General features: G+C 40.2%; 2 protein-coding genes across 3 annotated transcripts in view; one reads left to right on the top strand and one right to left on the bottom strand.

The window, feature by feature from the left end:
• The first annotated feature begins 2,408 nt into the window (after nt 1–2,408).
• Nucleotides 2,409–18,356, top strand: ace (angiotensin I converting enzyme (peptidyl-dipeptidase A) 1). Its single transcript, XM_086303167.1, has 25 exons — nt 2,409–3,020; nt 6,241–6,411; nt 6,501–6,588; nt 7,408–7,551; nt 7,674–7,865; nt 8,251–8,348; nt 8,508–8,677; nt 8,763–8,986; nt 9,270–9,414; nt 9,684–9,782; nt 10,779–10,901; nt 11,002–11,207; nt 11,344–11,480; nt 11,819–11,977; nt 12,355–12,442; nt 12,607–12,750; nt 14,058–14,249; nt 14,654–14,751; nt 14,877–15,049; nt 15,666–15,889; nt 15,981–16,125; nt 16,226–16,324; nt 16,527–16,649; nt 16,809–16,993; nt 17,700–18,356. Exons 1-25 carry the CDS (start codon nt 2,787–2,789, stop codon nt 17,900–17,902), a joined length of 3,864 nt encoding a protein of 1,287 aa, XP_086159293.1. The 5' UTR covers nt 2,409–2,786; the 3' UTR covers nt 17,903–18,356.
• Nucleotides 18,116–20,711, bottom strand: part of itga3b (integrin, alpha 3b) — a 30,500-nt gene continuing 27,904 nt past the window's right edge. Inside the window, exon 25 of one of the 2 annotated variants that reach the window (XM_086303169.1) lies at nt 18,116–19,800. In XM_086303169.1, coding sequence (XP_086159295.1) covers nt 19,633–19,800 — 168 coding nt within the window. In that variant the 3' untranslated portion in view covers nt 18,116–19,632. The remainder of the gene's footprint in view (nt 19,801–20,711) is intronic. The other variant, XM_086303168.1, reaches the window with a different exon arrangement.

The raw sequence follows: 20,711 nt of genomic DNA, 5'->3' as shown, positions 1-20,711 counted from the left end.
CCTAGAATCTCCTCCATGCTCTTGAGGCAGTGCTGGGAGACGTAACAAACCTTTTAGCAATGGAACATACTGATGTGCCATCCTGGAGGGGCTGGACTACCTGTGCAACCTCTGTGGGTTCCAGGTATCACCTCATGCTACCAGTAGTAATGCTGACCCATTGCTGTTTTGGGGTTTTTCTCATAGTTATCACTCTGTTGTTAATTTTTATTTACACCAAAGCAACTGAAACAGTTTAAAACCCCCTTGCTGCTTAACTGACCAGATCAATAACCCACAAGTTGAACTGACTTGATACTATACTCTGATTAAAACCGTCCCATTCATTTTTCCCCCCCGTAGCCAACACATATGATAGAAAAGTAAGAAGCAGCAACATGCCCTTTTTAACACTATGATTAATTTTTTTCCAAGATCTCATTTAAAGTGTAACTAAAGTCCGGTGAATGATCTGCTGCTTGGTAGCAATAAAGCCAGCTGACATATTTCAGTACTGTCTCAATGTAGCTTCATGTCACATAAAAGTGTGAATATAACAGCAACATAATTGACCTTTTAAGGGGACTGTTTTGTTTGTGCATACCTGGTGACACAATGAATGCACCTGCTGGTGCAATACGGTGAGTCACATAGCTACAAGCCTGTAACTCTGCGCAGTATAGGAGGGTGACTGCAGTATGCTTGAAACCATGTTGGAGAGCAGTGAATGCAAACATTTATACAAAGCTAAAATGATTCAGTTAGAACAGTTTATTACTTTTGTTTGTTTAAAATTTGAGGTCAGTTTAAAGCTAAAACTGGTGACAATAAATGAAACCGCAAACCAGTGCTTGGAGAAAGTTAAAGAATATGGTGAACAAAGTGGAACATTGGACTCCTGAAGAGACAGCTATCCAAAGCTCTATGAGGTTTTAATCATGAGGTGATGGAAAACATGACTGTTAATGAGTGTCGGCTTATGTTCGTGCAGCTGTTAACTGTTAACATACCTGATTCATACCCCCATCCTCTCCACACCCTCTCACCCAGCATTACCTCTTTGGCTTCTTCAGCCTTGTGTCATGATCCTGTGTTTTGTCATTGTAGTTTTCAGTTTGGATTTTACATTTGCTTAAATTATGTTTTCATTTTGATCTTGTTAGTTATTAAGTTTTTCCTGCCCATCTGTTTCCCCCCCATGCCTAATCTGCATTTCTATGTTATCTCCCGTGTTTAGTCAGTTTTGTCTTTGTAGTTGCTTTTTTCTGTCAAGTTCATGTGTCTTTGTTTCAGTCTCAGTGTGCTGGTCACTTCCTGTTTTATTTTGATAGTCACGTGTGTGCAGTTAGATTATGTTCAGCTGTGTTCCCCAGGTGTTTCCTCTTTGCCGCGATTCCCTTTTGTATATAGATAGTCTGTATCAATCTCTTTCTAGTGTCATAATCTCCTTCATCCCTCTACTGTGTGTTCTGTCAGTTTGTATTCCTGAGTTCCTGTTTTTGTCAGTCTCCTGCATGTTGGATCCTACCCCGTCTTCTTCACACAGCATTAAATGACACTTTGAAGGTCTAATAAAGGCAGTGAAAATACATGTATGTATGTATTGGGCTGTAAACAGGGTTAAGAATGCCAAACATAGTTTTTGTCTTGTTTCTTAGGTATTTATAAGCTGTAGATGATTTCACATTACTCTGCTCATTGAATGCTGTGTGTACTGTAATTTTATTCAAATGGCTTTGTCAGGGAATTACTGGGAAGTGAAATACTGTAGCAGCTTGGCTTGGGATGAAGAAAAACTCAGTGAATTTGGTTTGTCTACTCAATTATGGCAGGAACACGTGCACATGGTTCTTATTTTAGAGAAAAGAAATGTCTCAGAATATTTCCCCTTTACTGAATAAGCTTCCACTATTATGGTTTTGCACAAATTGCTCTGACAGTTGCTGTGCAACAGCCAGTGAAATAAGGCTTGTTACATGCTACATTATAGTGGGACTGTACACTTAACTGCAGTTGTGTCGCATAGCCTGAGTGGTGTAAACATCCTCATTCTAGGTAATCTAAACAGTGGCGTTATGAATGTGTGGGAACCAAGAACATAATGATCATGATGCACACTGACCACAATATTCAACTGAAGTTGCTCACCATTTATTTGTTACTTGCTTCCTTTTTCTGCTGATCTCTCAGTCCTTTTCTCCAGAGTCCTGCCATCCCCCCACCCCCCAGCTTCATTCCCTTATCCCCTCTTTCATTTGCCCTGTCTTTATAACTCTCCCTCCTGACTGAGCTAAAGGAGGAAACTGAGAGCAAAGTATGTGGAGTCCCTCCCAGACACTCCACTGCTGGTTAGTGAGGAGCCACTGCCAAGCAGGCAGGCACACTGCACCAGTGTGTCATAGTCTGTATCTCATCTTGCTCTGTTACCGAAACTTCTGATCAGCCAGCCATCCAAATCCTCTCAGGCTGGTGAACAGAAACGGAAACAAGGGAAGGGAGAAAATTACAGAGGAAGGGGGTGTATGGGGTACTTTGTTCAGTGGTGTAAAGTAGTAAGAGGGAAGGCTGCAGGGAAATGTGGGCTGGGTTACACTGGCACTTAAAAAGAAGCTTGCGTTGACTCCTGTGCATTTCACCAGCAGCCAGGCTGGGAGGCAAAGAAGGGACGAGTGAAGGAGTGGATGAGACAACAGCTTCAGGGGGAAGGTGTACTCTCACTTCATTGAAGCAAGTGTATTTTTAGCCCTTCCACTCAACTACTTCACTTCTCAGCTTTTTCTTCCACTGTGTCTTGGTGGTGGCTAGCCATGGGTACTGGTTTGGACAGGTTTCTGTGGTCAGTACTGCTGCTGCTGCCAGTCTTTGGGCAATCTGAGGCTCTGCCAGAAAGCTGGCTGCCTGGGGAATATTCAGACACCATCAGTGATGCACAAAGGTTCCTCAGTGACTACAACAGCACCGCCGAGGAGGTGTTTTTCCACAGTGTCTCTGCCAGCTGGAACTACAACACCAACATAACAGACCACAACTCAAAGCTTCAGGTAAGACATCTGCAGTCTCGAGCTCACAAGACAACTCGGTGGCCAACTCTTGCTCTCATGCTGATGTTTCATTGTCCACTGTACATCACTCTTGTCAGTACTAGCATCTTGTCACCAGAAATGCAGAGTTTTCTGGGGAACTCAGCTCTGCTTGACTTGGAGATTACTACTATTCATCTCTCTCCAGCATTGCATGCTCAGTTTCCTCCCAACGCAGCCAACTCTGCTTGCGCTTTACTGGAAAATAAATGAGATCTGAATGCCTGTGGTGTGAATGTCTTTAAAATATAATTCTAATGGGTCTCGCCTGCTCTTATGTTGGCCTTTTTTCTCGAGTAACTGTTTGCTTTATGATTCTTCTGCTTGAAGTATTTTGTCCTTATGGTAGCACTCTCTACTAAATGTAGTTTTGCACACACCAGTAGTCTTTATAGCCCGTTGTGGCAATATTTGCAGCCAGTAAAATGCCTTTTTAAAGCAATTTCAAAATGTGTTTCTTAGAAGGGAGCTGCGACACGTTAATATCAGATTGCAATTGTTCTAAAACTGCATGTTACCACAGGTTTGAGAGACAGTTGCATTAAAAGCTTAGGGACACGATAAAGCCAGTAAGGCAGCAGAAAAGTACAGTGAGACTGGAGTCAGAAACCAACAAAGCTGCTGCGGTGTGGAAAAATCACACCCATGAAATAGTCAAACATCCAAGTCCTGTTGGACAGCTGTTGAAACAGGAATTTGGTAAACTATCTAGGCTTTGAACACTACTTCCCTGACAAACACACACACAACAGGTGTCCCACACTGAACTCCTTGAACAGGGTCAATCTACAGAATGTGTTTTGTTCCGCAGCCTGCTTTTGTGATGGAAGGTGAAAGACAAGCAGCCTCGCACATGCTGCGCGTGAGCATATTTTCCTCCTCTGAGTTTTTTTTAAAGAAGGATCAAAGTGAATCTGAGCATAGAACTCCGTCTAATCTGGTAACCAGTCAGCTTGACAGAGACATTTTGCGATATGGGCTGCTCAGCGAATCTTGTGCAGTTAAATATTTTGAAAAGTTATATTTGCACACTGCTCGTTCACAAAAAGCAAATATGTGCATAAACACACTTTACTTGTTGCTTCAATGGATGCAAAGGTGATTGTCATTGCAAGTTAAACTTTTGTACGTGGAGAGGATCAAATAGGAAAAAAAGTTAGATATCAGCAGATGTCAAAATCAGAGGCTTTGGCATCCATTTCATTACAAACATACAGAGCTTCTTTTTTTCAATGCTACTTGTATGTGTTCATATTATAGAAAATGTTGCATAACTTAGTGCACATTTTTCTTTGACATTAGTGTTTTTTGAGATGCAGATGTTTTAAAAATATCTTTAAAAAATTGAAATGTAAAGTCTGTATTTCTGTAATCAGTTTAAATGCTAATAATAGGTGAGACAGCTCATTCCAAAAGGTAAAATTGAATTTAAATTTGTAAACTAATTTATTACTAGTAGAAAATATATAAATGTAGCAGAAATTGAGTGCAAGCTTACAGACAGAAAATGATTGCGAAAAATAGAGATTGAGAGGTAGAGCACAAAGATCAGAGTTAATGCTTCTCAGCCACACCATTTCTTTGTTTTTTTTCCTTCTCCTGCAGCCTGTTATTTTAGGGAAGGCTGCTAAAGAAGCAGATAAGAAAGGCTTACAGTGGAAACATTACTTGTGAGAAGCTACTGTTCTGTCAGCATGTGTGAGGCGCAAATAATGGTTGCATCAATATGCGTGTGCAATTATTTTGTAATCTTTTTCATACTTATAGAAGCTAGTCTGATTTTCTCTACACCTACTACAAATAATAAAAAGCTGCAACACCATTAAAGGAATTCTTTACCAAAAAAATCAGAGGTGCATATAAGATGCACAGTTTATAGAGGAGCAAATGAGTGTTGAATGGCACAGCGGCCTTGAGTGCATCCATTCTTCTGAGGCTTATTGTTCATGACCTATGTCTCCATGATTGCTATAAAAAGAAGCTCTTGACACTTACTGGAGCAGCAGATAAGCATGTGGACTTGAGTAGCTATAGCATTTTTTTCTTTTTAGAGATGTTATCCTTGAACAAGGGTTATTTCACTTAGCACTTGCTCAGTAGATAGGTAGAGCTCTTTATTGCCACCACGGGGAAGATGTATTGTTACAGCTATCAATAAACCAGCAACTTGAAGACATATTCTAGTTACACAGTTACGGGACAAAGACAGAAGGCTGGTAAAACAAATGGTTAAAGAACTGGAAAAATGATGACATTAGATGAAAAAGTAGAAATGATAAAGATTAGCTTAAATCCTTGCATCAAACTCAATGTTCAGCCATCCATCAAATTTCAAGAAATCTGCATGATTCTTTAAGGGAGACTAAATGTAGGCTATTGCTCTTATTTTTACATTTAATTATTTATTTCTAATAGATTGTAAACATAAATATTTATTTATTTTATGTGGGAGTCACTTTTTAGTTCAGGCTCAGTAGTTTGACTGCGTATTTCAGTATGCCACTGTAGTTGTGCTGCTTGGGCAATACATTTTTTTCCGAGGACCCACACGAGAAACTGGGACTGTTATGGAGGGCCACACCGATAAGCCAGACTCAGTCCTACTGAGTTGGTGCAGCCCTCCACAACAGTCCCAGTTTCTCGTGTGGGTCCACGGAAAAATGAATTGCAGACTCATGATGCAAGATGAAGAAAGACACCCGCGTTGCATAAGATATGTTTTACACGGATGCTGGCAGTTACATTGCTTTGAAAGTGCACTCTGGTCTATAATAGGAGCTTGTAAAACTGATCCGTCCTTTCATTTTCTGGAGGATGACAGTCTTCACAAAAAACTGGCATGTGTTATAACAAGCTGATAATAAGAGTCCAACCCCGTATGACTTTGTGCCAACAGCTAGTTCCTACAGTACAGCTCAACAGAGACTTTCACCAAGTCTGAGTTTTCTCAAGTGTTCACTTATGCTCTTGACAGATATCAATAATTCAAATATTTACAAAAAAAAAGAAAGGAAAAAAAAGAATGATCCTGCACCTTTGGCTTTTTCATGGTTTAAAAAAACACATGCCATAAACATTATTGATAATTATTATTTATTGCTACCTCTTGAGAGACCTATCAATGCACTGTTTAAAATATTTAGTAGCCGTATCATTTACGTCTACCTTGTTTTGTCTTTAGGTAAGTGCATCTCTTGAAGAACAGGCATTCGTGGAGGCATGGGGGATCAAGGCTAAGCAGGTCTTCTCTTCTGGAGTTCTCGACACCCTTCCTGACCCTAAAGACAAAAAATTGATGGAAAAGATCATGCTACTCGGTGCTGCCAACCTTCTCCCGAAAGAAAGAGAGGAGGTTTGTCTGTCAGATATTTAACAAGTCGGTAACCATGTTTGTGACACTGCTAAACTCTTTTGTATCTTTTTAAAAAAAATTCTCTACAGTATAACACCATTCTGAGCACCATGGACAATATTTATTCGACATCTAAGGTGCACCCACAGCCAAACATCAGCTGGAGTCTGGAACCTGGTGAGTTCACTATAATAAATGCTCAGTTTTGAAGATCAAACAAGACAAGCAAATGATATGATGCAAGAATTTTTAAGATGTTCAAGGCGAAACAAGGCAGTGTTAAAGAATATGAACAAGTCAACGATGCCCGGGGAAGAAAACACTTTTAAGCGATTAAGATCTTATCAGCTTTTAAAAGTAGCAGGATGGGGATATTCACTTCAGGGAGGTCTCCGGGGGAAGTGCTGTGGTTATGTTGAGTGAAAATCTAGAGAAAAAACACATGGGTAGCTTTTAACTTCAGCAGTGTTAATTGTGAACAATAGTCCTTTGTGCTTTGCTGGCAAAAACTTCATAAAGTAACAGTGAGGCAAGAGTGCAAAACCAATCAGTTCTGCTACAATTTTTTTGTTTGTATAAGTAAATGCGTTCATTAAGGTGCAGTCCCTGTTATTGGTTTCTTATTCTTGGAAATCATCCATCTTGGGTTACTCCATGATGCATTCCACTCACAAAAACACTACTGTCTCTATCATAACAAAAACTTCCAGGTGTCGCTTTTCCCTGCCATTTTCTGTGCAGCTCACCTCACCTTTTCCTAACCTTCATTTCCTCTCTCTGGGATTTTGAAGAAAATTGTTGGTTTAAGTAATTGTCAAAATAACACTGAGTTATCACAAGTCTTCCTGCTGTGATAACGCGAGCAGACAGTAATCTAACCACCAGCACATCACCATGTGTTCAGGAAAACCTGAAGCTTTTGAGTGTAATGCACCGGATTAGCATCTTCCTGATTGTAACACTTTTCCCACATCTTTTTGCATTTCTATTTTAAAGAGCTCACAAAGATCATGGCTAACTCCAGGAGCTACAAGACGCTGCTGTATGCCTGGGAGGGCTGGCACAATGCGTCAGGCGTGCCACTCAAACAGTACTATCCAAGCTTTGTGGGGCTCAGCAACAAAGCCTCGCGAGCTGATGGTAAGTACTCCTTTCTAGCTGTTGATATCGAGCAGGAGATTCCTAATGGAGGGAAGAAGAAGCAAAGCAGAGTGAGGACACAGAAGTAGAAATGACCACATTAACATTTTTGCCCTGTTCAGGATTTCAGGACACTGGAGATGACTGGCGCTCTTGGTATGAGACTGAAACTTTTAGGCAGGACTTGGAAGAAATCTACAAGACCATTGAGCCGCTCTACCTGAATCTGCACGCCTTTGTGCGCCGCCAGCTCTACAACCAGTATGGCCCCAAATACATCAACCTTAAAGGACCTATCCCTGCTCACTTGCTAGGTAAAATGCATGCAGTATCCATCCAATATGAGCTACATGTACATGCATGCATTACTTAGGAGTTGGTTGGCCAAAAAAATATAGCAAAAAATGAGAAAGGGCAGGGTGGTCTTTAATTTGTAATTTATTACGATGTATTTATTTTTAACATTAATGTCTTTAACATAAACAGTAATTTTTAATCATCTGTAGTAAACACATATGCCATGGCCAATATAAGATCAGAGAATTAGGATGCAGGCACACCATGGGAGTAGTATAATGCTCTTATCTCACTGCTGTGCATAAACATGCTGCAGCAGGCATTTCCTACAGTGCTTGTGAGTGGTCCACAACACAGTAAGTCAGAACTGTTGCTTAAGTGTGTTTTCCTCCTCACCCCCAGGAAATATGTGGGCCCAGACCTGGAACAACATTTATGATATGATGATCCCATTTCCTGACAAACCTAACATTGATGTGACTGATGAAATGGTCAGACAAGTAAGTAGGACGGGAAGCTTTTATGGAACTAGATTAGGTTAAAGGAGGAGGGGAAAGAACGTTCTCTGGTTCTTCCAGACCATCAAGCTTTCACTGCAATTCAAATAATTTTGTCAAACAGCATTAATTGCGACTAGCCTGATTGTTTCCACTTCGCAGGGCTATAACGCCACACACATGTTTCGTGTGGCCGAGGAGTTCTTCACCTCTCTGGGTTTGGAGAGGATGCCTGAGGAGTTCTGGGAGGGATCCATGCTGGTTAAGCCTCAGGGTCGAGAGGTGGTGTGCCACGCGTCTGCCTGGGACTTTTACAATCGCAAGGACTTCAGGTAAAATGAATTTTAGTTGTGCTTCACATATTTTTCATTGCTAATAAAACATAAAATTCTATTCACATTGCATTCCCTATTTAAGAATTAAGCAGTGCACCACAGTCACGATGGAACAGCTCTTCACTGTACACCATGAGATGGGACATATTCAGTATTACCTGCAGTACAAGGACAAGCCTATGGGCTTCCGCAGTGGAGCCAACCCTGGTTTTCACGAGGCTATCGGTGATGTTTTGTCCCTTTCGGTTTCTACGCCCAAGCATCTGGAAACCATTAATCTTCTGGAATCTGTGACATCTGACATCGGTAATAGCATGAACACAGAAATAAAACCTTTCCATACCACCAACATCCCTTCTGGTGGGCTTCAGTACCATAACTAAGAAGGCTTCCGTATAAGGGCATCTTTTAGAAGCAACACTGCAACACTGTGTAATTTATCCCCAAGACTCTAATACCAGAAGTGTAATAAAATCCCGATTTTTATACACTCAGACAACTGAGATGAATTCTTATATCAATATCTTTCTTATCCTATTTGTTTGTTTGTTTGTCTGGTTTTACTAAATGACGCTTTGTGTTTCTCTAGAAACTGACACCAACTACCTGCTAAAAATGGCTCTGGAGAAGATAGCCTTCCTTCCCTTTGGCTACCTTATTGACCTCTGGAGATGGGATGTCTTTAGTGGAAAGACCCCTCCGGAGCGTTACAATGCTGACTGGTGGTATCTCAGGTAGGAGGTTATGCATAGAAACTGTTGTACAAGTTAAAAGAATTGCTTGTGAAATATGTTTGGACAGAATGGTTTTCTTGATAAGCCTATAGTCGAGTAACAAAAGGCATCTTTGGGTGCTAGGCAACCAGCATAGACTCAAGAAAGTTAGTGCTTTATTCATCTTGGAGGGAAACGATTGCCAATTACAATGACTGACATGTGACAAACTGGTAATTATTAGAGCAGGGGTCTTGCTGGATTAACCTGTCTCTTATTTCTTTTAACAGAACAAAATATCAAGGCATCTGCCCACCCACCAGGCGTACAGAGGAGCACTTTGATGCTGGGGCAAAATACCACATCCCTGGGAACACGCCGTACATCAGGTAAGCATCCTGTGATGGAGACGATTGATTGGATTATTGATATTTTCAGGACAGCCATCTGTAAAGCACGATAGAGGCTCTGTCATGGTTTGGGGCTGGATTTCAGCCAGTCTGACAAGGAGATCTTGTCAGTATTATTGGAATTATGAAATCTTTAATCCACCGTGTAATATTATGTTATAGATTTGCAATGACTTACATTTTCAGCATGACAGTGATCCCAAACACACTGCCAGTACATTAAAAGTGTACCGGGATAGAAAAAAACCACAACATGGAACAAGATCAGTCATGGATCGGCCTCCCCAGAGTCCGGACATGAACATTATTGAAGCAGAGTAGGATCATCTATACAGAGAACAGAACAAAAGGCGGCCAACATCCAAAAAGGAGCTTTGAATGTCTCTCAAGAAGAAGTTTGGAGAACTATTCCTGAAGACTTCTGTGTTCAGGCTGTGTTGAAGAATAAAGACGATCATATTAAATATTGACTTTCATTGTTCGAATCACACAAACTATGTTTTTGCCTTGTGTGCTGCATTTCCATGTGTGCAGACTTTGCACAGTACTGTATTAGTGCCTTAATAATAGGTATTGTGTGAAGGGCAACTCTGTGGCTGAAGTAAAGGCAGTGAACATGCAACAATGCCTGACAAGCTGAAAGTATGGTATTGTGTGCGGCACTTTCTTGCGGTTTTAAAACAATACTACGGGCCTACAATAGCAGGAAATGTAGCAGAAGCTGGGGTGGTATGAGAAAATCCTCTGACTCCATCTGGTTTCATTTAGGAGATGGAAATAAAAATCACAGACACAGTTACTTTAACAGAAAAAGATTGCAGAGCTTTCATATGTGTGGCCTCAAACACATAATTTACATAATTCGTATCCTCTAAATAGTCATTATTTTCTGTCATTTAATTTTTTTTTCTTTTACCTTGTTTGGTATACGACCTTCATTTGCAAAAGTTAAAGCTTTTCTTTTCCCCCCTGCAGATATTTTGTCAGTTTCATCCTTCAGTTCCAGTTTCATGAAAAACTTTGCGAAGCAGCCAAGCACACAGGTCCCTTGCACACATGTGACATCTACCGGTCTGCGGAGGCGGGAGCCATTTTAAAGTGAGCTGATTATACCTTCAAGTTAAATACCAGGATTATAATTAATGGCTTATGAAGGAAAAATTAAAGATGCAATGCAATTTCACTCTTATCCCTCCAGGAAAGTCCTTCAGGCCGGCTCATCTGAAAGCTGGCCAGTTGTGCTCCAGGATGCTATAGGCACTAATAAATTAAATGCCAGCTCACTCATGAAGTACTTTGAGCCAATTATTGAGTGGTTGAACAAGCAAAATGTGAATGAGACGTTGGGATGGCCAGACTTCAACTGGGTCCCACCTATGCCTGAAGGCTACCCAGAAGATATCGGTAAGTTACCGGATTGAGCACAACAAAGATTATTTACATCTTATAAATGTCATCACAAGTGGCAGCATTAGAAACATATGAAACATTAGTTCGGTGACTTATTTTTAACTGACTTTCTTTTTTCCTGTTTACACAGACAAGAACACAGATGAGCTTGATGCGCAGAAGCTTCTGGAAGAGTACAACAGTACAGCTGAGGTGGTATGGAATGCATACACTGAGGCCTCCTGGAAGTACAACACCGACATCAATGAAGCCAATAAGCAGGCAATGGTGAGGCCCACTGACCAACCAGCTCAAAGGAGATTACCTTAACCATGCTCAAGCACCAGCTCTGCTCATAGTTTTGCTGAATCAATAAAATGAATTTTCTTGATCAAACTGTGTCAATGAATCAATAACTGATTGAGTTAATGTGTCACTAATAAATGCATGTGTGCATGATTCTAATTACCTACACACTGGTCCATCCATCCATCTGTCCATCCATTTGTTGATCTGTCCGTCCATCCATCCATCCATCCATCCATCCATCCATCCATCCTGCTTTCATTGGCATATAATGAAAATTGTTTAATATAAAATAAATGCTATTCATTATTCTTCCTTAGCTTGAAAAGAACCTGGAGATGTCAGCACACACCTTGAAGTATGGACTGCAGGCCCGTCAATACGACACCACTGACTTCCAAGATGGCTCGGTCAAACGCATCATTAAAAAACTCAGTGACATCGAGAGGGCTGCGCTCCCCTCTGCAGAACTGGAAGAGGTGTGAAGGAAATTCCTGTGTGAGAGTATTCAGAGCTGCTTGCTTGATGTTTAAAACACCTCTAAGTGTTCCTCAACAACGATGGACATGCAAAAGGGAGGGAGAATATAAGCTACCGCAATCAGAGACTATACATGAAATATATTTAAAGGAATGTCTCTTTGTTTTGACCCCACTTGCACCAATGTGAATATGTTGGCATTGTTTTAGGAAGGTGCAAATAACCCTACTCTATTCTAAAAGAAATGCATTTATCTGATGAGGTCTTGGCTCCAGAGCAGCTGTAGAAATCTGTCAGATACATTTAATAAATGTCACAACCTGCTAATAATTTCACTTGGATCAAAAGTAGTTTTTTTTTTTTTTTACCTTTTTAGTACAATACGCTCCTGTCCAACATGGAGACCAAGTACAGCGTGGCTGAGGTCTGCAGAGAGAATAATGAATGCCTCCCTCTGGATCCAGGTATGACTATGGAAAAAATGCTGCAGATTGACTTCCAGATAAATAATGGCTTTTGGTAGCTGATACACGTGATAAGGCTAAATAGTACAATTATTATCACACTGCCTTAGAGAGTATACAGTGAGCAAAGTTTGCATGATGAAATATTTTAAAATCTGTTTCAGATCTCCAGAAGATCATGGCAGAGTCCAGGGATTACGATGAGCTGCTATTTGCCTGGAAAGGATGGCGAGATGCTGCTGGCAAAGTACTCCGTCAGGATTATAAGAGATATGTTGAACTGGCCAACAAAGCTGCCACACTAAATGGTATGACATTTAAATGTAATTTTACTCCTACTGTGAGATTCTTCATTAATCTGTCCTGCTGGAAAACTTTCAAAAGTTTGGCCTTGATGGAGACAGCAGTTATAGAACAGATTTTTTTTCAGATGCATGGCAGTCAAAGTGTGGTTAATATAAATAAGTGGAGTCAAGGAACTGCTTTAGTCAGTCCATCATATTTATACTCACCAGATACTTTGTTAGGTTCCGAGTTCAACCCCCTTTTGCATTCAGAGCTGCCTCCTCGGCAGAGATTCAACAAAGTGCTAGAAACATTCCTCAGAGAGGCATTTCACCCAGAGAACTGCTGCTTTTATTCTCTATAAAACTCAGAGATGGTTGTGTGGGAAATATCCAGTAGGTCAGCAGTTTCATAAATACTACAACATTGAAAACTCACTCATATCACCTCTCTTCTTCATTTAGATGCTCAGTTTAAACTTAAACAGGCCGTCTTGATCATGTCTTTATGAACTGCTGCCATATTTCCCAGAGGAACCCACCCGAGGGATTAATAAAGTTCTATCTAATCTAATCTAATCTAATATGACTGGCTGATGTGATTAAGCGCTTGCATTAATGAGCAGCTGAACAAGTGTGTCTAACAAAGTGTGTGTGTACATATACAGTATCTCCAAAGTGACAGAGCTGTGTGTACACACAGGGTATTTGGCTGATGGTATATCTAAACAATGAGGACATATAAGGATTTGCAGTAAACTGTCGCACACAGATTCACATTTTATCAAGACCAGGAGTTAAATCATTTGCTCCACAGCACTTATCCTCAGCCAGAGTCCTAAGCTTCATCACACCCAAGGTTTTTCTTTTTCTTTACCTAAAAGTTTTAAAATTTTAAACAATTTGTCTTTTAAAATATTGTCCTGTCAGGTATTTTATCAAAGAGATTTTTCCATTTTGCAGTGACACAGCAGAATGTATTATCACACCAGGCGGCTGACGTTATATAGTAATAAAAACACACTTTATCTTATATAGAGTTTAAGATTACACATTACTTGTCAGTGTTTAGGAAATGAAGACCTAATAAAAAGATATCTGCTATACAGTCAGCAGATTTGAACTATATATACTGTTAATTATTTACTAAAAATTGTTGGATTATGCAACATGCTAGGTGAATGTTTTACTCTCAAATAAACAGCAGCCTTTTTCTGACACCCCAGTAATATGAAATAAATCACTTCTCCAAATCAAAACACTTTACATGATGATGTTTAAAGTATTCCTCTGATTAGTATTAAGGTGTTTCTCTCTGGCATTCTCTGTAGGTCACTCTGATAATGGAGCTTTCTGGCGTTCCCTGTATGAAACGCCTACCTTTGAAGAAGATCTGGAGACTCTGTGGAAGGAGCTGGAGCCACTCTATCTAAACTTGCATGCTTATGTTCGAAGGGGTCTATACAATAAGTATGGCTCCAACTATATCAACCTAAAGGGGCCTATTCCTGCTCATTTACTTGGTAAGTAATGCGATTTGACTGCACTCGAGGCTCTATGTGGACTTCAGATATTTAGTTTTTTTGATGATAGCAAGGTCACAGGACAGAACCACTTTTCAGCCAGCGTTTCACTTTGGAATCCCAAGTATTCTAACACTATAGACACAACTCTCCTTTTATGTCTGAGAGTAGCCCCTTCATATTCTGTCGTTGACTGTAGAAGCGTTTGGATTTAGCCAAGATTTAATTTGCTTTCAGGGGCATCAAGCGTGAGATTGTGTGTGACAGTTCCACATGGTCAGGGATTGGAGCGACTCACAGTCCTAAATCCCACTTGGTTAAACACTGGCACAGCCGATGACCTTCTACCTGACTTCTTAAGACTAAAAATATGGAACATGAGTACTGTTTTTTCTCTTTTTCAGGCAACATGTGGGCACAGACGTGGTCTGGCATAATGGATTTGGTCATACCCTACCCAGACGCTACACAGGTTGACGCCACCCCAGCCATGGTGCAGCAGGTGAATCGATGCATGAACCAGCCGTTGCTTTAAAGCCATTACTGCACACTTCCAAATCCAAGGAAGCATGCAGAAAACATATGCAAGCATCTTTTCTTACAGTCTTTCTCATTTCTCTCACTCAGGGATGGGATGCCATCAGAATGTTTCAGGAATCTGACAAATTTTTCACCTCACTTGGTTTGGAGCCAATGCCGCCGGAATTCTGGAACAAATCTATGCTGGAGAAGCCGTCTGATGGACGCCAGGTGGTGTGCCACGCCTCTGCGTGGGACTTCTATAACCGAAAAGACTTCAGGTTGAGCCTAACCTTTTTCCCCTTCAAGCTAGAATCAAGAGACACGTAGCAGCCTGGAAGCCTTACCAAAATCTTACAGAATATCAGTAAAATCTCAGAATCTTTATATGATACTTAACAAAGGCACTCCCTAAAGAAGCCTGATAATGAAATGGGATGGCATGTACGAAAAACTTTTATAGTCTTCTTCTTTTCACGCATGTTCAGCTAATGTAAGAGCCTCATTTGCTTTCTGTTCACTAATATGGTTGGTTTAGAATCAGCAACTGCCCTAACATGCTGCTCCACTGTGGCATCCACCTCAAATCTTCTCCAACCCTTGATCATTTCTAATATAATTTCCAAACTGTTGGAGATTATATTATATGTCTCCTTCCTGTTGGGCTGCCACAGTTTGTCCTCAAAGAAAAACTATTGGCTCTGAGAAGGCAAAGATAGGCATGGCTAAGTAAAAGGGTATTTTTGTATTACTTTGGATATTGTTTTAGCAGAACATATAAACTATATATGTTTACTATGTCTATTATTAGTATTATTTGTGTGAGGTGGAGTCATGAGTTTGTCTTTGAAACATTTTCATAATTTGCTCTAATGATTTCTTTGGTTGCTTCTCCAGGATCAAGCAGTGCACTGTTGTCACAATGGATGACCTGATCACCGTGCACCACGAGATGGGCCACATTCAGTATTTCCTGCAGTACAAAAACCAGCCCGTGTCCTTCCGTGACGGAGCCAACCCCGGCTTTCATGAGGCCATTGGAGATGTACTTGCCTTGTCTGTGTCGACACCCAAACATCTGCAGAGCATCGGCCTCCTGGACAAGGTTGAGAACAACTATGGTGAGTGATGTTTGCAACAAAAGCAAAATCTTTGAATGCATGTTGCTGTATTACAGCATATGATTTTGGCATTGATAAACACCTCATTTAGAGAGTGACATCAACTTCCTGATGAGCATTGCACTTGACAAGATTGCCTTCCTACCTTTCGGCTACCTGATGGACCAATGGAGGTGGAAGGTGTTTGATGGACGCATCCCACACACCGAGTACAATAAAGAATGGTGGAACCTCAGGTAAAGTTTATATCACAGAAATTGCATTTATTGCATTCATAGATGATGATTCACTAAGGAATTATAACAAGCATGCATGCCTCTTTTCTTTGTATTGCAGATTGAAGTACCAGGGATTGTGCCCACCTGTAACACGCACTGAGGAGGACTTTGACCCAGGTGCAAAGTTCCACATCCCAGCTAACGTTCCCTACGTCAGGTAAGGCTTTCTGATTCTCAAGAACAAACGCATGTGATATTTTATCACCGATAAGTGATAAATGATTCCATACTCATCACCTCATCATGATTGATAAGATAAATATGCTGTGGAACACAACACGATCTTACTATTGTGCAGTAGCACAACTGTACACTGAGCATAGTGCTGACCCTACTTTTTTTTTATCATCTTCAATCAGGTATTTTGTCAGCTTCGTCATCCAGTTTCAGTTCCACAAAGCTCTGTGTAATGCTGCCAAGCATAATGGACCTTTATACACTTGTGACATCTACCAATCCAAAGAAGCTGGAAAGCTCTTAGGGTTAGTACGCACACTTACACACACGCAAGTGGAGATGCTCATATGTATGCTATTTTTTTGTTTTCAGCACTGGCAGTTTAATTGTTTATCCGAGACATCCTTATTAGTTATCCTAGTCTTCTCTGACCTTCTCTCTAACCTTTCTATTGCTGTTTTCAGTGATGTAATGAAGCTGGGCTTCAGCAAGCCCTGGCCTGAGGCTATGGCTATGATCACTGGCGAGTCCAAAATGAGTGCCCAGCCACTCATGGAGTACTTCCAACCTCTCATTGAATGGCTTGAGAAGGAGAACAGCAAGAACAATGATGTTCGCGGGTGGCCAGATTACGACTGGAAGCCTTTTAGTATGTTAACAGAAACACATACATGTATTCACTCATCAAAACTTTGCTAATAAGTTTTCCATAGTCAAGGCCAAACGTTTCTGAACACCTACTCTGAAAAAAAAAGAAACACACATGGGAATTCTTTGTGTGTGTGTTTCTCCTCTGCTGCAGCTGAAATGAATCTCCTACTCATTTTGTTTTACAATGCACACACTCTGACTGAATTGATAAAAACATTACTAAGAAAGTGAAAGAAAGGCCCTGGTAGGGATAGTGGAGAAAAGTGAACGCATCTCTTATTGGAGAGATTAAATTATGAAACCAATAACTAGATGCAAAACTAAATTAATTAGTATGGAAATGATTTTTAATGCTTTTTAAAAGTATTAATTTCATTATTATTATCTGAAACTAGTACCGACACAGAAATGTTGTTACACATGTGCATTGTTACTCACAGAACAACAGCAGTTTTCTAATTAAGACATATCAACCTGCGCCACCTCTTGGTATGAAGAGGAATAGCTCTTGTAAATACCTAGCTACTGCTGGGCCTCTTGTTGAAGCAGCTTTTACTGATCTCTGTAGATGGAAACGTTTCTTCCCCATTGCTTTCCAAAATAAGCACAAGAAGAAGCCATTTGAAAATAACTGCACACGTACCCTTTATGTTTTAATTGCTGAGTGAAAAACAACCATTTAAACATGTTTGTATCCCCAACAGGTGAATCTCCAACAGGTGAAGCTAAAACAGTGGATTTCCTGGGTTTAAATGTGAACAGGTCGGCTGCCACAGTCGGCCAGTGGATCCTGTTGGCCCTCGGCATGCTGCTATTGGTGGTCACCATCCTTATGGCCTACATGTACAGGAAGGCAAGAAAGCCTGAAAAGTCCTTGTCTACTATGGAGCTGAAGCAAAAAGATTAGCCATGTTTGAAGACTGAACGACGAGAGTGAAGCCTGACTTACTGTAGCTGGCACAATACCAACCTCAATGTGAACATCAGTGTTTTTTGTGTACTGCACAACATCTGAACAAATTTGCTCCTCATGTTTTGTCTGCCTACCAAGTTTTGCATATTTATTGTATACACAAAAACACAAAATTCCTTACTTGCCTATGCAAAAGAACACATGCAATTTGTTTTTGTAATTTATTTGTAAGCTTTGATGTTAAAGAAGGAAGAGTTTTAAAATGAAAAAATGAAAATTTGTAAAGTCATTCATTGTGTAAGTGTTTCTGAATATTTGATTTTTTTCTAATAAGTTGAATCCTCAGCATTTCTACAATAAAGACATTAAATATTTATTCTGCCTCTGGAGACGTGACATGAATGAATTACAAAAGTTATTAAAAACAATTTCATTACAATAAAAAAAATGCACAGTAACATAAAAAAGGCAACACCACACGATGAAAAAAAAAGAGAGCTTGTGCACTGTTTTCAGCCCTTCCCTCTTTACTCACAGAGTCAATACAACCTCTTTAGTGGCTACAGTTGCACAACAGAACACAGTACCTGCAGGCTCTCAGGTAACACAGACTGGAGCAGTAAAGCAACACTTAGTCTCATCAGAGACTGTTTAATAACAGGCTTATAACAGCAGTCTATCATTACAGGTTTACCTTAACGGGGGCCACAGAGGCCTAGAAACAATCCAAGAGAAGGCTTACTGTCTTTTAAAAATACAAAGCTCAGTGACAGTGAGAAAACAAATTCATTAAAACAGTCAATTTAACGCAACTTGTTACTATATACAATTTATACGTACCTATGTATACTGGATCGTAAAGTCTCCACAAAGACATCATCCTACTAAACTAATCCAGTGTTGTGACTCCCTGTATGACATTCTTTAGATATGTATGTTAATGTATTAGCCTAAGATGATGTAATAAATAATACTCCCTGACTAAATCAACACACAGCTATTGCTTTTCAACTTGTTACAAACCTGCTTTCGGTGTACACTGCTGTGGAATTCAATGCAGGAAATTACAGTGCATCCGCTGGGGCTGTTTATGCATTTGAGGCTAGCGCCAAAACCATTCCAACGCAAAGTCAGGGTACATTTGATGTGAACATTCACTCATAAGAGAGCGGCTGCTGGTCATTATGTTCTAAGTGTAGGGGTTGAAAATGATCTGTAAATCAGCTTATCTTGAATTAAATCCCTAACAGAGTCACTGACTCCTGACCACAAAGTGATAGAAGCAGAAAGGACATTTACAATCACAGATTAGATATATACACTCAGATTAGATATGGAAATAGGCACGGTGTGAAACAGCACAACAAATGACCAGCAACATTTCTCAGAAATTTTAGGGAAAAAAAAGATATAAAAAAATACACATACAGAAAAAAAAATTCAGTACATTAGCTCCTACAACACAATCAAAACCAGTTACTTTTGTATGCGACACAGCTTCTAATGTACAAAGTACATGCACATTCACAAGCGCTTAACAAGTTACAATCTCTGGAACAAAATGTTCAGTGTATTGCACAAAAAAAGAGTCTATAAAAAATAAAACCATTAAAAAAAATGAATGCACTATCCACAGTTGGTCCATGTTGGTCCACGTGGCTCAGTCTAGCCCAGGGTTTTTTGGCCTCTTGACACTGAGCAGTTCAGGGTTTAAAACAAAGGCCTCAGTAGTAGTAATGCTGCATCTCTGTCCAACTTGTGATCCAATACTTTTTCTGTGGCTCCTCGGGCTGAAACCCCAGATTGAACTGATAACGCTCAGCCCTGCGAATTTTCACTCCCTGGTGTTTTGGCATTATTCTGTAGTAGATGGCTCGCTTGAAGAAGCCAAGCTAGCAGGAAAAAAAAAGAAAGGAAGAAGGTGACATTAAAAAGTTTGAGAGCTGAGTTTTTTAATGGCTTAAGAAGAAGATTTAGGATTTAGAAGCTGAGTAGATTCACGCTGACAGAGACAGAAATACGCACTACCCTGCTGATTAAGGGAGGATTCACATATGTGTGTTCCTTTAAGGTATATCCTCTTATACAGATACCTCGGAAGTCAGATGCCAATCCTTGGGAGTGATGTCACTTCCAAGGTGACTGCATTCCAGTTGTAAAGTTGGAAAAGCACGTAAAAAATGTTTTTGTTCTGCTTCTTAGCAGTAGAGCCATTCATTCATTTATTTAACCAGTCATAAATACACAACGGTGGCAGCAGAGATCAAATGTTTTACATTTTTGCTACTGTTTTTCTTCACTGCCACCATCTTGTCAAGTTAGGGTTGGCTACTTTGGTGTGTGTTCCAGATGAAAATTCTAACTGGGAACTCTGAAATTCCGTCTTCCAACTTAATCTGGAATGCACTAAGAGTTGCTGGTGCAATCATCGATGTGGCATCAACCAATCAGTCCCAAGGCGAGCTAACAGAGCTTGAATGAGCATTTAAACAAGCTAGCTGTCTGTTAGCTCTCTTTGTTCATATGCTACATGGTGATTATTTATAGCAAGCATAAATGTCACCAGTTTCAAGCCAAACAAAAAGCTGTGCAAGCAACTTCCATCTCTCTTAATAACATTATTATTTTTATTATTATAACATTATTTTTCTCAAGTATTCAGCAAAAGCAGCGCAAGGAAAGCCAGGCAGTGTATATATGTATATGTGAATCCTCCCCAAGATGGAAAAGAAGCAGTGAAAAAAAGTTAGCCATACAGAGATCAACAGTGCAGTGTTAGCCTGCAAGGAAAGCAGTCGAAGTG

Source organism: Aulonocara sp. 'chitande type north' Nkhata Bay, linkage group LG8 (assembly GCF_057382095.1).
Source record: "Aulonocara sp. 'chitande type north' Nkhata Bay isolate Kocher_YH1m ecotype deep benthic linkage group LG8, A_spYH_male_GT1.1, whole genome shotgun sequence".
Taxonomy (NCBI): domain Eukaryota; kingdom Metazoa; phylum Chordata; class Actinopteri; order Cichliformes; family Cichlidae; genus Aulonocara; species Aulonocara sp. 'chitande type north' Nkhata Bay.
Note: the sequence above shows the minus strand (reverse complement) of the source record. Positions and strands in the feature narration are given on the sequence as shown.

What these genes read in the sequence shown, in the direction of transcription:
- ace (XM_086303167.1), top strand. Translation starts at nt 2,787, where the DNA reads ATGGGTACTGGTTTGGACAGGTTTCTGTGGTCAGTACTGCTGCTGCTG. An exon ending in TACAATCGCAAGGACTTCAG is followed by an intron (nt 8,678 to 8,762) that starts GTAAAATGAATT and finishes TCCCTATTTAAG; the next exon opens with AATTAAGCAGTGCACCACAG. An exon ending in AGGCTACCCAGAAGATATCG is followed by an intron (nt 11,208 to 11,343) that starts GTAAGTTACCGG and finishes CTGTTTACACAG; the next exon opens with ACAAGAACACAGATGAGCTT.